The following is a 14,831-nucleotide window of genomic DNA, read 5'->3' as shown; positions in this document are numbered from 1 at the left end:
CACCCGCTTGACATGTTGCCATGACGTTGTGATGGTGCCGAAGAAGGCGGCAACTTCTTGTGCGGAAAAGCCGTTTCCCGTTCAGAAGCTGATATATCTTGTCTATCCGTAGCCGCCATGTTATTGGAAATGAGCGTGTCCACATTAAGAAAACCATGAATAAACACGGAAAGGAAAAGGCGAGCCCACTGTACGTGAAATATTCTGCGGGAGGGTTGGTTGTTGGTCTAGTTGGTCTGGGCCTTCGCGCTACAATATGTAGCTACGTAAAAACCAACTAACCCAACAAGTTTTCCTGTAGCTTATATACATTCTACATTGTCTTGGCATGGCGTGGTAGAGTGTTATTGTACTTAGAATTTGTGTGTCCTTCTTTAAATTGCCGTTGTTGTTGTCGTTCTTGTCATGACAGTAGTTATGAAGAAAATCAACCTATTTAAACCGTATGCAACACACTATGCAAATCGGCACTTGTATACGTCACGAAGTGATTTCAAAAGTATGCACGCCCACCATCATTGAAGGTAGTTGAGCTGCGATGTCAGTTTTCGTGAAGCTGATGTCGCGACTGCTTTGCAGACCTCGGCAATTATAAAGGCAGCAAAAAGAAACGCAAGTTAAGCTGTATTAGTAAATTACCCTTTCGACAGTGCCGGCCACGTTTACCATGAGAGGAGACGTTGTAAGCCATAGAAGATCCAAAAACTAAACGTGGGTTGGCGACGCCGCCCTGCATTTTCGCACCAGTTTGCCATGATGCCATAATTACGTCTATAGATTACAAGATGGACTATATCATATGCTAGCAGAGCCAAGGACTGAGCTTGACAAGTTTAGTTTCAAGGACGTTTCCTGAGCCACAACAGACCAAACACGAGAAAACACTTTAAAATGTGTGACTTCATACTGAAGTACCAGCCCTGAGGCATCGATGCGAAATTTAAAAATGTGAAATGAATAATTTATCTTATTTATTTCTCCTGATACACTGGGGGCCACGAATAGTCACAGACAGGAGTCGGAACGTAATGAAAAAATGAAGTGCATGAGCAGGCACATTACAAGATTTCTCTAACTGCAAACATGAAGGATGCAAATTCTTATAGTTAGGTAACGGAGGTCGGCGGGTGACTCCCGTCGACGCTGGTCTTTGGGAAAAATGACTATTTTATTAACGTTTAGTACGGTAGTTCGACACTTCGACCTAGAGATGATATCCTAAGCGCGACGACACGTAATGAAGGACGGAGGAAAGGGATTGTTTTGTTTGCATACTTCACCTATTACATCAAATTTAACAAAGATTATTCTTCGAGAAAATATTTTGCTAGTTCAAACTGGCTTAGTCCCTCTCTTTAGTCTCTCTTTAAGTAGAATTCATTGCCTAGGCGTAGTCGATAATGGCCATATTTCTTTCTGTCCCGTCGCTTTCCATAACCGTCGTTCCTTTTGTCCACTGCGCAGGTTACCGGACGCAACGACATGCGGTGGAAGAACGTCACCGTGGTGCTCCTCATTCAGCTTTCTCTATGGAAGGTAAGGACGCCTACAGAAAATAGATTATTTCATCACAGATTTACTGTTGTACCGACGTCGCCTGCCAACGAGCGTGCACGCGCAGTTAGGCGGATGTGATATCAGCAACGGTAATGGTGGAACGGTAACGCTGAGCTAAACTATACAATAATATCAAAGAGGTTTAATGTGTCCGGTATGGGCAGGCATAGTAAGTGGAATACCGTGTGAACGAAAGCGCGAACGTGAGTTTGCTGCACGGTGCAGCCACATGGTGCAGCCACACTCCAACCATCTGGTGGCTGCACCGTGCAGGTAACTCATGGTTGCACCTCCGCCCACCCGGCAAAACGTCCAGTCGGCCTGCCTTTACCGGAATACCACACGCGCTAAAACTGTCTATTTTGATGGTGGACGTGCCCCAGTAACATGCGCCTACGACCTCCACTCGGCTGCGGAACTGTCAATAAGGTCTACGCTAATGTATTTGATTAGACCTTCCACGGAATCGACACCTATGCAACGGTAACTGACCGCACAGGAATAAATCAATATCTAATAAAAATATTACGAAAGGACAGAACAAAACGAAATAACTGAAGCAGCTGAATGATAATTGGGAAAAATAACGAGAAACGCCTCGAGCTCGCTGAAAGCATAAATCAAATCTGCCGCAACGCATGGCAGATAAACTACAAAAGAAATAGTTTTTTTTAATTTTTTGATTAAGGAAATTGATTTATTAAGTAAATTGAGTGATGTAGTGTTGAAAATACAGCATGTAGGAGATTAATGCCAAAGAAATGTCTCGCGGATGCAGATGGAACAATACGAAAATGGGTGATCGTGTTTACATCATTTGTAACGAAAGAAAGCACGTTTTAGGGACCCAACAGCGAAACAAGCATCGGTCACTGTCTACTTGCGTGAAGACGGAGAACTCATTATTCTACAAGTCATGACTATGCCACACTCCTAGTGATGAATGCTTACGATGACAATGATGAATATCGTGACCCTTTAAAATATGGCACGTATTCCCACAATGACGGATAAGCCAACAATGACGTGGATGCACGCACAAATATTTTCTTCGATTTCCTCCTCTTCGTCTGTTGCTGGTTCATCAGATTCGCTCGCACTTTTTAAAGTAGTTTAGAAAGGGGTGCACTTAGCTATTCGCCCCAGCACTGCAGTATTAGTGCCTCTGCACTTCGTCATTCGTTTCCAACGGCAGGGTCTTTCCGTTCAATTACTTCGCAGCCTTTGCGAGATAGTGCTAGTCTAATGCCAGCCTTGCTCTGCATGAGTCCAAAGCTAGCACGGAAGTCGTACGAAAACGTCGCACTAGAGAAGTACGAACAAAAAAGAGGGGTGGGGCGGAGCATTGGCAGTGATAGCAAAGATTTAGAATATAACGCGAGTGAGAGAATATAACGAGTGAGAGAGGAATATAATGACGGGCAGGAATGTTAACCATTGAAGAGACCGGTTGGCTACCCTACGCTGGGGGAAGGGAGAAAGGTAAGAGAGAGACGGGAGAGAGAGGGTATATATGCATGCACAGACAGTCTTTGAGTCAAAGCCGCTCGTGCAAACCAAACGTTCTCAGAAAGCACAAAAGTGCCTTAACTTCCTTCTGAGCCGATGTTCGGTGGGGTCGGTGCTCTAGTAGTCTGTTCACTCAGAGGACGATCATCTAGTTTCCTCAATGTGTTGGACGCGAAGGCTCTTATATATTTATGACCTGTATAAATTGCAGAAAACATTCGCCTACTAACTGAACCCGTGTTGTGTCACCCACCCAAACACACGTGAACATAGTTCGCTAGATGACTGCGAGCACTCGCAGTCACGGTGCTGGAGTGATGATGAGTGCCGGCAGCGGAGAGCGCGTGCGCTTGTTCTCTACCCGCCATGGTTGCTTAGTGGCTTTGGTGCTGCGCTGCTAAGCACGAGGTCGCGGGGCCAAATCCTGGCCACGGAGGCCGCTTTTCGATGGGAGCGAAATATGAAAACACCCGTGTACTTAGATTTAGGTGCACGTTAAAGAACTCCAGGTGGTCAAAACTGATCCAGAGCCTCCCACTACGGCGTGCCTCACACTCAGATCGTGGTTTCGGCACGTAGAATCCCATAATTTAATTTTCCTTTGCGCGTGTTCCAAAGCGATTGTTCTGTGCTGCCGCTCCCTTCGGTGGTGACTTGCCCCAAGCGCGTGCGTTCTGCGTCGCAGTGGCCATTGTTTCGATGTGGCGTTTGGCAAGGAATCCTCCGGGCACAGTGATGAGTACGTCCAGTAGTAGGAATGAAGAAAAAATGATTTATTTTAGATTATTTACACCGGTTCCGGATACGGAAGTCCACTCCATGCAGGAGCATATTAAATGTCCGAGTCCACATCAGGACACGTCAGCCACCATACACACCACAGGTCTTCGCTTTTAAAACAGTCCTCTTCCTTGGGAGACAAGACTAAAGAATCTGATGACTGTATCTCTGCCAATGACAGTCGTCGAATCGGTCGAAATATCCTTCCCATGTCGATGCACCATATCGCCGGATTCCGCCTCCTATGTTGCACTATCGCCCCCGCATACGAAGCAATCGCATCACAATCTGGGAAACTCAAGCTGACGCTGTTCTCACGGTAGCATTCAACGCTGGCCCCTATCATCAATTAGTTCAGCTTGACAGGTTCGGGTGGAGGCGTCTTCGCGTTAATTACCGCCTCCACGGAGGGCGGCAGTTGTCGCCCCGGTGTGAGCTCCTTTGTTTTCGCGTCACAGTCTATGCCGGGCCCCGGCGTCGTCTAGGCGCACGTTGATGAAAGGAATGCTTCGTGGGAAATGTCCAAGGAATGCTCATCACCGCATACAGACGTAACACCACGCATGCGCCGTCCACCCTGGACAGCTGCGGCGGTGGGTGCGTGAACGCAACTCAAGTGTCCGCGTGTAATTGCTATCGCAACCTAAGCCAGATTGCTTGGTGAATCTAAGCACCAATCTAAGCACCATACTGCTTGGCGAATCAAGTGAACCATGTTTCCTCAAGCAATATGCTCTTCATTCGCCTTCCTCTTGTATGCTTCTACGCAGCTGCGAGTATGACACCTAAATATGCGACTTTATTCAGATATTCAATGCATTTCCTCACGCATCAAGGCAACCGCCATTCCATCTATTCTATATGCTGATTTTCTATGAGAACTGCGGCAGAATTACTCTTGAGAACTGTCGCGTTGCGCTGCACTAAATATGCGCCCAGTGAAAAACGCTTGAGTGAGAGAGAGATGAAAAATCGTAAAAAAGAAGTCGGGAATGTTAACCAGGCTAAGCCTAATTGGCTACTCTCACTTCAGCTTCCTAGCTCCTACAGGACACTTCTTTTTTTCCTTTATTTGTGAGATAGATTAAGCATCGCATCGCCTCGAAAAATGACTTTCCCTTTATGCACATGAACAGTGAGGTGAAGCAAGAAGCAATGCAAAGTGACGTTGAAGAGACTCAAAACAAAGTCAAGAGCAGGCCTCAGGCTTTTCGGCCTGTGGATACCGAAATCGAAATAAAATCCAATATCGTGATGGACCAGCCAAAGGTATAGGAATAAACTATCCAGTTGCAACGGATCGAAAAACTGGATCGTAAAGTCCAAAGTTGGCTTTACCGCATTGCACGTTTCTCAGTAGTTCTGGCGGTCAGCACATGCTTAAGGTAAGCTAGTTACCGGGAAGCTGGAGTATTCTTCTTGCCTTTCTGCGGTAAATCTGATTATAATGAGTGTACAAATGCTATAAGAATGGCCCTAGCCGTACATTAATTAACATTTAATTCTTCTGTACAGGGTACTCAGCTAACGTTAGCCAAGCTCTTGAAAATTAAAAAGAAATATAGGATGACGAAACCAAGGATATGCCGTCAGCAGTGACTTGCCGCACCAGAGGAATATTGAAATAAATGCACTATCAATAATTATATGACATTCATTAACGAACCCTTTACTTAATGAATTAATGAATTACTTAATGAATTTCGATAGAAATGGAATTGTGTTTTAAGGGAGCCGATTTCGTTGTTTTCAGAGTGATATGACTGGCGTAACACTATTTTCCGCGTTATGGAGAAAACGCGCGAAATATGAAAATAGCCGCATGAAATACGCGTCCGCGCGCCGCGACACCAGTGGTTCCAGGCGTCAGTCAGAAGAATTAACTCTGCTTAATGCCTGGCTCGGCCGCCACGGGAAAGTGACGAGGCATCGGTATTGGCGTTGGTCACCGGGAATTTCGAACTGCCTTTTACGCGTGAAGCGCGAAGACAACAATGTAGTGCGCAGCGGCATCGAGAAGCCGGACAAAGGCATCGAGCAGAGTTAGTTCTTCCGAGTGACGCCTAGGACCGCTGGTGTCGCGGATAACGGACACGTAATCATGCGGATATTTTCATATTTCGCGCGTTTTCTCTATAACGCGGAAAAAATAATTACGCGAGACATAGCGCGCTGAAAACAACTGAATCGGGTGTTTTAATACATGATTATTAATTTGTATCAGATTCCGTGCACTCAAATATGTAATTAAAAAGTTCAATAATTTATCTCATTTAATTATCGACAGTTCAATTATTAAAGATATCCTCCTGGTACGGCAGGTCACTGCTGACAGAATACCACTGGTTGCGTCCTCGTATACCCTATACTTTATTTTTAAGAGCTTGGCTAACATTCGCTGGGACACCCTGTATAAGAGGCAATGTGCATCGCTTAAAAGTCAGCTTGGTGATTTATTTATTTATTTATTTATTTATTTATTTATTTATTTATTTGTTGTATCAAACATGTCGGCAACTTTGTCGCCGGCTTTACAACAGCCGCTGATTGTCAAACGAACAGACAAAAATGACACGACGAAACATGGAATTAAAAAAGAACTTTTCTATCGGGTATTTTGCTTAGGCCCTCGTGACGTCAAAGTAGAGCTTCTCCAGGCAAACAAATGGCAACAGTGACTCGGTGATCTTCTTCGGTTGTTACATGAACATTAATGTTATTAAGAAAGCGACTACACTATAATTAAGGTTCTCTGCATTCTAGCTTCTGTTCCTTCCATTCAAATGCGCATTTTCACATATATAAGTTAAGCATCCTGGCTGTTATCTGAAATTATGCTAACAGGCGTGCTGGTTTTGATTGTGATTCCTCAGACCTAAATGGACAGCGTTCGTAATAGAATTTACGGGACCACATTATGGCATACTGTGACGCCATGCACAATATTATCGCGTGTGTAACACTATGCGTGGCTGCCGTGTAGATATCATTAGTTAATTTCTTTAACTTCTGCTTGTAACTGATCCAAGTGACAACACCCGAGTGGCAAATACTAACGCAACGTCAAAGCCTGCGGAGCCCGATCTAATCTCATGACTATTATTTTGTTTCACTTGCACTTGCTGTTACACTTGCGTGAACCAGTAAACGTAATTACTTTAACGTTACTGGAAAAAAAAGCGTATTTAGTAAATGATGACCGCAAACGATGTTTCTTTGCAAGAAATAAAGAAGACTGGTGAGCCTGGAACCTTGACTCCAGGCAATAAAGACCACAGATTAACGATAACACAATAACAAAGCATACGCGGCACGTGTCAACGCATGCTATGGCCCTCGTTCTCGCTTCTCCATTTATGTAAAGTGTTTTTCTTTTTTTTTTTGAACTTGCAACACATTATGACAAGAAAGAGAAAAGGAGGTAAGAAAAGGCAGGAATGCTAATCAGACGGCTGTGCAGTTCGTTACCCTGCACTCGGCAACTTCGGCACTAGGTAAAGAGGTAACGGGATTAAAAGAGAGAGCAAGGAAGGCAGAGAGCAATATACGCGCGACGACTTGAAGGTGTGCACGAAGACTGTAAACGGCCACAGAGAACTGTCGACTTGAGCAATTGCAATAATGCCCACGAGAAAGTGTCGGACTCGTTCCGTTGAACCGAAGACGTCTTGGTGCTGAAAAACTTTGCTCTTGGCTTGAGCAACTACAATAATGTGCAATAAAAAGTGTCGAGCACGTTCCTTTGCACCAACGACGTCTTGGTGTTGGCAAACGTTGCTGTCGGCTTGAGCAACTGCAATTATGTATAAGAAAAAATGTCGAATTCGTTCCGTTGAAATAATCACGTCTTGGTGTTGGAAAACTTGGCCAGTTAGCTTGTGCAATTGTCTAATTTTAGAAAAAAAGAAAGAAAGAAATAGATAGATAGATAGATAGATAGATAGATAGATAGATAGATAGATAGATAGATAGATAGATAGATAGATAGATAGATAGATAGATAGATAGATAGATAGATAGATAGATAGATAGATAGATAGATAGATAGATAGATAGATAGATAGATAGATAGATAGATAGATAGATAGATAGATAGATAGATAGATAGATAGATAGATAGATAGATAGATAGATAGATAGATAGATAGATAGATAGATAGATAGATAGATAGATAGATAGATAGATAGATAGATAGATAGATAGATACACGTCTTAGCGGAGTTCTTAGATTCACAAACGGTGGTATTTTACTGCCCACCGCCTGCAGGGCTCTCCGCTTACACGAAACGCCAGGACATTCAATTTTACAATGAAGGCACCGAATAGGTTACACGTCGACCGCATTCAGACAGGCGAATTTGACAGTTCGTAGGTATCAAAAGCGCCAGCGAGGTACTCGTACTTGAGCAAAAGACCCTGTAGACATCTTGCATCAGGTGTATAGGTATTCGAATCATTTGATTACGCTTTCAATGGTGGCCGGTGGCGCTATGAACAAATGTCGCGTTTATTATTATTATTATTATTATTATTATTATTATTATTATTATTATTATTATTATTATTATTATTATTATTATTATTCGTAATAAGCTAGTCGAAAGGAGTTATTACATCGTAAAGAAATAGAAAGGACGATGGGACGAAGGGACGATGGGACCTGATATACATGACAAAAACGTGCTTTTACAACCATATGAAAAACAACAGTGTTAAAGCTACACGTTGTGTAGATTGCTGGGTAACAGGTGAATATTAAACGTGTCTGCAAAAACTGACTGCCGTATAAGCCGGAATATAGGCCTACCCATACCTTTTAGTGAAAAAAAAAATAAAGAAAAGGGCACAACAAGAGCATTGCCGAAACACGTTTATTTTCACAACGCTATCACTCTTCCATCATCGGAGCTGCACTCTCATTCATCCGAACTTGCAGAAGTGCGTTAGAAGACGCCCGTTTGTCCCGAGCCAACTTCCGGGCTTTTTATTTTATTTTATTTTATTTTATTTGAGAAACGGCAAACTCGAGCAGCGTGGTCACATTGCCGTTCTCGCCGGGGAAGTTTGCAACTTCTAGCTTGAACGACGGTCAGAACCGTCTCCGTATGCCGGTACCCATCACTCACCCGACCGAAAAAAAAAAAGAAAAAATCACACATGAGGTGAATCGGAAGAGCGCACACAAGGCGCTGGCGACAGTAAAAGAAAAGAAATGTGCCCGAAATCACATTTGGATATGATTACGGCTTTGGCTATGCGTTCGCCAACATGCACGCCGCAGGTTGCCAGACGACGACTCACATTTTGCTAAAGACCGCCGTTCAGAAGACGAAGAGCCTCTTCAGCCTGCCTTTTTCAAGAACGTATCTCAACCTATATTCCGGTTTATTCGTAGCAAGTAGTAATAGCACCTTACCACTGTGATCTTCTCTAACACTTGCACCAAAACCCGCAGCTCTCTGGTGATTGCTCAGACGCATCCATAAAATTAAATTCAGTGCATGCTTTACCGCAAGAAACATTTCAAAATGAAAGGTCACGTTTGTTTACCTAATTAAAAAAAGGGCTTCAGCCTGTGTTAACAAAACTCCCTCAACTCGACACCATGGATTCTAGATCCTCTCTAACGCCGCGCGTCCACTTCCTCGACAACATCCGCGTGCGTAACAAGCGCCACAGTTCGACCCACTGCACCCACTACGCGAGAGAACTCTCTTTTTTTTTCTTTTAATCCAATTTGTTTGTTTCTGGAAACTGCCTCTTGTCGCGAGAGGCGCCCGCACGCACGCAATCGACGCGGGTGGTCAGGACGCGCGCACACGATGAATGTTACGCGCGGCGCGATAGATCTTTACCGAAAAAAAAAAAAGAACAATCGGTAACCGGAGGCCCGACGGGGCCTCCAACGTTACACGCACGACGCTCTGTGCCCGCCAACTGCCCGCGCTGCTCCCATAACGGCCCATAAAACCGAACGAAAGCGGCTCTGCAGCGTGTGGTGAGCGCGCGAGGGCTTTTCTTAATGAGCTCGTTTGTTCGGCCGGATGGACGATCAACTTTGCATCTCCCGCGGTGTAAAACCACCGGCGACGAACGGCGCTTCGCTGAGCGCGTTTGCGGTCGGCTTGCCTTTTGTTCGCCATATTTTATGCGGCCTGCTGCTGGGCACAGGCGCGGTTTTCGTTGCCTCCAGTTCGGGCAGAATTGCGGTTCTCTGGTCAGAGCGATGGGGCGCGTTTGTTTCTCGCCTGCACTGCGGTGGATCCATTGCAACGGAGCCTTGCTTCCGTCAGATTTGCATTTCCTTGAAATATGTTTGCATTGGCAGTGACTTCCTGAAAAGTGGTCACTGCCACTTTTTAGTAGTGGAAGCGATTAACTGCGGGCCTCGATTTTTTTCAAGCCACTTTCGGAGTATACACCTGCGTGAAGTGAGACGGGTTTTGGTTATTTTCTCCCACTTGTTAGTGGGTAACCCGGGAAAATAAAGGTTGCCAGAACCACACTTAAATTATTTTCCCAGGATCTAAGAGGGGCCTCGGACAAAACGCTGAACTATGTAGCTTGACTGGGTCTGGTGACCCTAGTTACATGGCACCTGAAAACTGAGAGCCATTAAAAACAGAAACATAATACATGTATGCACCACACAGTCGCATGAAGTTGGAAACGTGCAGACACAGCTTAAATATTGCATCGCGTATACTGTATCCATGCGCACAAAAACTGAAAATTTAAGAAAAGTAAACAAAAATAAATAGTCTTCCGAGGATAGAAAAGGAAGAAAGGTTCACGCACGAACTCCACTGGATAGTTGTCTCAGTATGTGTAAGCATTGTGCCACTTGCCCATCTCCACGCAGCCCGGTGTCATCATTAATCTTATCAAACTTGATCCCGCCAGTATAAACACTCATCAATCCTTATCTGTCGTTATCAGCCTTATTAGACTAGATACGAGCCTTATCAACCCGTATCTGTTGTTATCAATCTTATCGGGCTTGATCCGACCCTTATCCACCATTGTCGGTTGTTATCAACCTTATCGCAATCGATTCGATCCCTTTTCTGTCCTTGTCAACCTTATCGAACGCGATCCGACCCTTATGAGCCATTATCGGTCCTTATAGCACTCGATCAGCCCCTTATCAACTCTCATAGGTCCCTATCAACCTTATCAGAATTTCTCTAATCAATATAAGCCTATATCGCTCTTTAGCGCTTAATCCATCCGCGTCGAACCATCATCTACCGTGATGAGACCCATATAACTCCTCATCATTCCTCATTATCCTTATCAACTCATCGACTGCTTAACGGTCAGTGCTGCAGAACGCGAAGCTCCCTCAGAGGTCGATGACATCTCGATCTGTGAAGTAACGGCCTAACGGAAGGCACTTCCTGCGACCGCCGAAACGCATCGGGAATGTGGCGTGTTGCATTAAATTTTCGGGAAGTCGGACTTTTCCTGATGTATACAATGAGTTGGCTCTGCATGTGGTCATAGAGATGGCTTTTATTCCGCCATCACTAAATTTTTCAGTTAGGCTTCATAGAAATTGTTCTCCTTTGGCATTTGTTTTGTACCGCCGGTACAACACATTCATATGGTTTAGATACGTTCACCTTGGAAAAGTGCGGGTGTTTAGCCCAGTGGGTTAGACACTCAGCAGTGTAGAGTAGCGAACCTGACGCTGCTCTGGTTGACCTCTCTGCCTTTCATCTCCTTGCTTTCTCTCTTCCTCTTCTATTCGAGGGTCCATATGTTCGAAACTCACCACCGCCAACCTTTTTCCTTTCGACTATATGTTGTTTAACGCGTTAACCTCTCTAAACCGATTCGTCTTATTCTGATGGACATACGGACGAGTTGCGTCGTTGAGTATAGCGCACAAATGTTTACACATTTAAAAAAAAACTTAAATACGAGCTGGCAGGCAAGAACCCTGCTCATGAACAGAATAACTATATGTATTATCAAAATGCTGCTACTGGCTTCTCTCTGTTGTAGGGTCGGCCGATATCTAGACTTTGTATTTGTGGTTATATATGCCAAGGTTATATGCGTGCCGAATGCAGGTACCCACAAACTAGCCTAAATGACCCTCGTATGCTCGCGCCGTCGCTCGCGGCGGTATATAAGCAGCTGCGCTTGCCTCTGCTAGACACTCACGAGGTGAGATGCCTCCTGGAGACAGATCTGCTCGTTGGAATGGGAAGCGAAGGTTGCGGCGTGCTACAGAGACTGATTTTCTAGGTGGCTTTGGCTGAACTCTTGCAAGATGGGCTGGGTGGGAATCGAACCAGGGTCTCCGGAGTGGGAGACGGAGACGCTACCACTGAGCCACGAATTTTTTTTTCTTTATTGCCCACTTGGCACAATACAGTGAAAAACACCATCATAACTTCACATTAAAAATGCTAGCTTGTGTCTGGCTAGCATAAGTGGGTAAAAAACGCTTTACGGTCAGGAGTTCGTCCAGATAAACACACCAATCTGGCTTTTCTTCCTTCTGTTTGTACACATCTCGTAAATATGCGATGCTTTCGTTGAAGTTGTCCCGGGCTGACCTCGCGTTGACGTCCGCATTACGTACTGACATTCTGGTTTTCCAAACACTGTGCATTACTAGAATCATTAGCACATCGTACGGCACACCTTCGCTTTCGACGGGAAGAAATCGAATTCCGTAGGGTGTAAGCGGCAGTTCCTTTTTCAGGGTTCTTTGCAAGATGTCCCATAAGAATACGGCATCCCAACAATCGAGAAACATGTGCTCGATTGTTTCAGGCCTTTTGCATATTACACAGTCAACCGACCATGGTACCAACAACCCTTTTTCCTTTAGCCACGGTATCGTAGAAAGTGTGCCACTATGGAGCATGAAAAAGAAAGTTTTGACTGACGATCGGATAGCCATACTTTTAACCCTTTTTAACACATTGCTGCCTGGCCCAGGATTGTACATCCTTCGATACAAGGGAACAGGCATCATCACATCAATTAGGTCTTTGTAGAGGCGTTTTCTCTTGACCTCGCTGAGATATTCCATTGAAAATCTTACTTTTAGAAACTGGACAGCCGCAACAATTTCATGCATGTATCCGCGGACATTGCGTTGCATATGGGCGCATGATGACACAATGACATCTGGCAATGCGTTCGCCAATCTCACTTGCATAACACTTCTTAAAAAAGGATTTCTTTGATTGCGATAATATACGAACCTAGAGACAATTTGTCTCACGAACAAATGAATCAATCCCAATCCTCCCGATCGCACTGGAAGGAACAAATTTGTGCGGCTCACCCTTTCCCATGATGAGTTCCATACAAAAACAGCCAACACTCTGTGCAGTCGTTGAATACTCATGCGCGACATGTGTAACGCTTGCAAAACATACCATACGCGAGCTATAATAAAAATGTTACACACTGTGGCACGGGAAAAAATTGATAGGTCTCGTCCTCCCCATTTTTGTGTTTTCTCTCGAGCCTTGTCTGTCTGTTCTTTCCAGTATTCTTGTGTATCCTTGTAGTGTTGTAGTGGTACGCCTAGGTATTTACTTGGAGTAGTCGTCCACTGAATGTTGGCGTACGTGACTGGCACACTTTCCCAGTCACCATGCCAGAAACCCTGACATTTATTCCAGTTTATTCTGCTCCCTGTGTATTGACAGAAATATTGACATTTGTTACACTTTCTCTATCGGTACAGAAAACAGCTATGTCGTCGGCGTAAGATAATATTTTGACTTCAGAAGCCATAATACGAAAGCCTCTTATTTCCTCATTTTGAATAATCTTTAAACAAAATGGCTCTAAATAAATGCTAAAAAGTAGTGACGACAGAGGACACCCTTGTTTCACCGAAGAGCCGACATGGATGCTTTTGCTGACTTGTTTGTTAATTATAATTGAGGCAGAACATCCAGTGTACGACATTTTTACACCTTCCAGTATTATTTTCCCTACATTTACATATTCCATAATGGCAAACAATATTTCGTGCGTAACAAGGTCAAAAGCTTTTTCCAGATCTATTTGGAGCATTGCCACGTGGTTGGAAAAAACATCACAACACTCCAAAATATTTCTTGCTATATGAATGTTCGTCGTTATGCTCCTACCTTTAATTCCGCACGTCTGGTGTGGTCCGACTATATCTTTAATAAAACCTTGTAATCTTCTTGCCAGGACCTTCATGAATATCTAGTACGATGCTTCAAAGCGGTACAAAAGCGCCTCTAGTGAATGCGGTGTTGCCTTAGAAACGAGCTGTTTCTAAGGCTCAGGCGTGCGTCGGTTGCTCAGGCGCACATTTCGTTGCCGCGCCGAACGCTGCGTTGCTCGACGCTCACCGCGTCCAATGCGGGGCGCGTAGTCGCAAGCGGGTCGACGGGTATGCTGTCGCGTTCCACTCTTGAAGGCGAAGCAGAGTAACGCATGAGTTGTTTGTTCGTCTAGCCGAACCAAATATAGCCAAGCAACAGCAGTTCACCAGGCTAAACAGTGGTTCAACAACTAAAATAAAGGCTAGTATGCTTCGCATCCTGGGCTTAACCTTAGCTAAGCCACAGCCATTTTTTTACGCATCGCCTTTAGTTGTATAGCATTCAGTTAACCTCTGCACTAAAACTTCGCTTCACGTGGATTTCAGCGCGTGTGTTGTATCTGCATTTCCTTTTACATCTGTCTCGTTTCTTTTTCGAGAGAGAGAAGGAAGAATCTTGCATGGAATTATCGCAGGCGACTGCGACGGCAGGAGACACGGACAACGTGGCCGACCGTTGTGCAGCGCAAACGCGACCCCGAAAAAGAAAGAAAGAAAGAAGGACGGCTCTGCGGGGTGATGGCGAAGCTACGGGGGCGCAGGTTCAAGGGGACAGTCCCACCGCCGCCGGTTCGTTCCGACAGTGCCCTTGCTCGCTGCAGCCGCCTGCGGCGATGGGCGCCCGAGTGCGCGCGTGCTCGAGCGGAAACA

The 14,831-nt window shown here is 44.8% G+C and overlaps 1 protein-coding gene across 2 annotated transcripts in view; it reads left to right on the top strand.

The window, feature by feature from the left end:
* LOC135908150 (uncharacterized) overlaps positions 1-14,831 on the top strand; it is a 171,365-nt gene that overhangs the window by 133,611 nt on the left and 22,923 nt on the right. For both annotated transcript variants that reach the window (XM_065439907.1, XM_065439911.1), the window contains exon 2: positions 1,465-1,536. In XM_065439907.1, coding sequence (XP_065295979.1) covers positions 1,483-1,536 — 54 coding nt within the window. In that variant the 5' untranslated portion in view covers positions 1,465-1,482. The remainder of the gene's footprint in view (positions 1-1,464; positions 1,537-14,831) is intronic.

This window comes from Dermacentor albipictus, chromosome 1, assembly GCF_038994185.2.
Source record: "Dermacentor albipictus isolate Rhodes 1998 colony chromosome 1, USDA_Dalb.pri_finalv2, whole genome shotgun sequence".
Lineage (NCBI taxonomy): Eukaryota > Metazoa > Arthropoda > Arachnida > Ixodida > Ixodidae > Dermacentor > Dermacentor albipictus.
The sequence above is the reverse complement of the archived record's forward strand: the minus strand, read 5'-3'. Positions and strand labels throughout refer to the sequence as shown.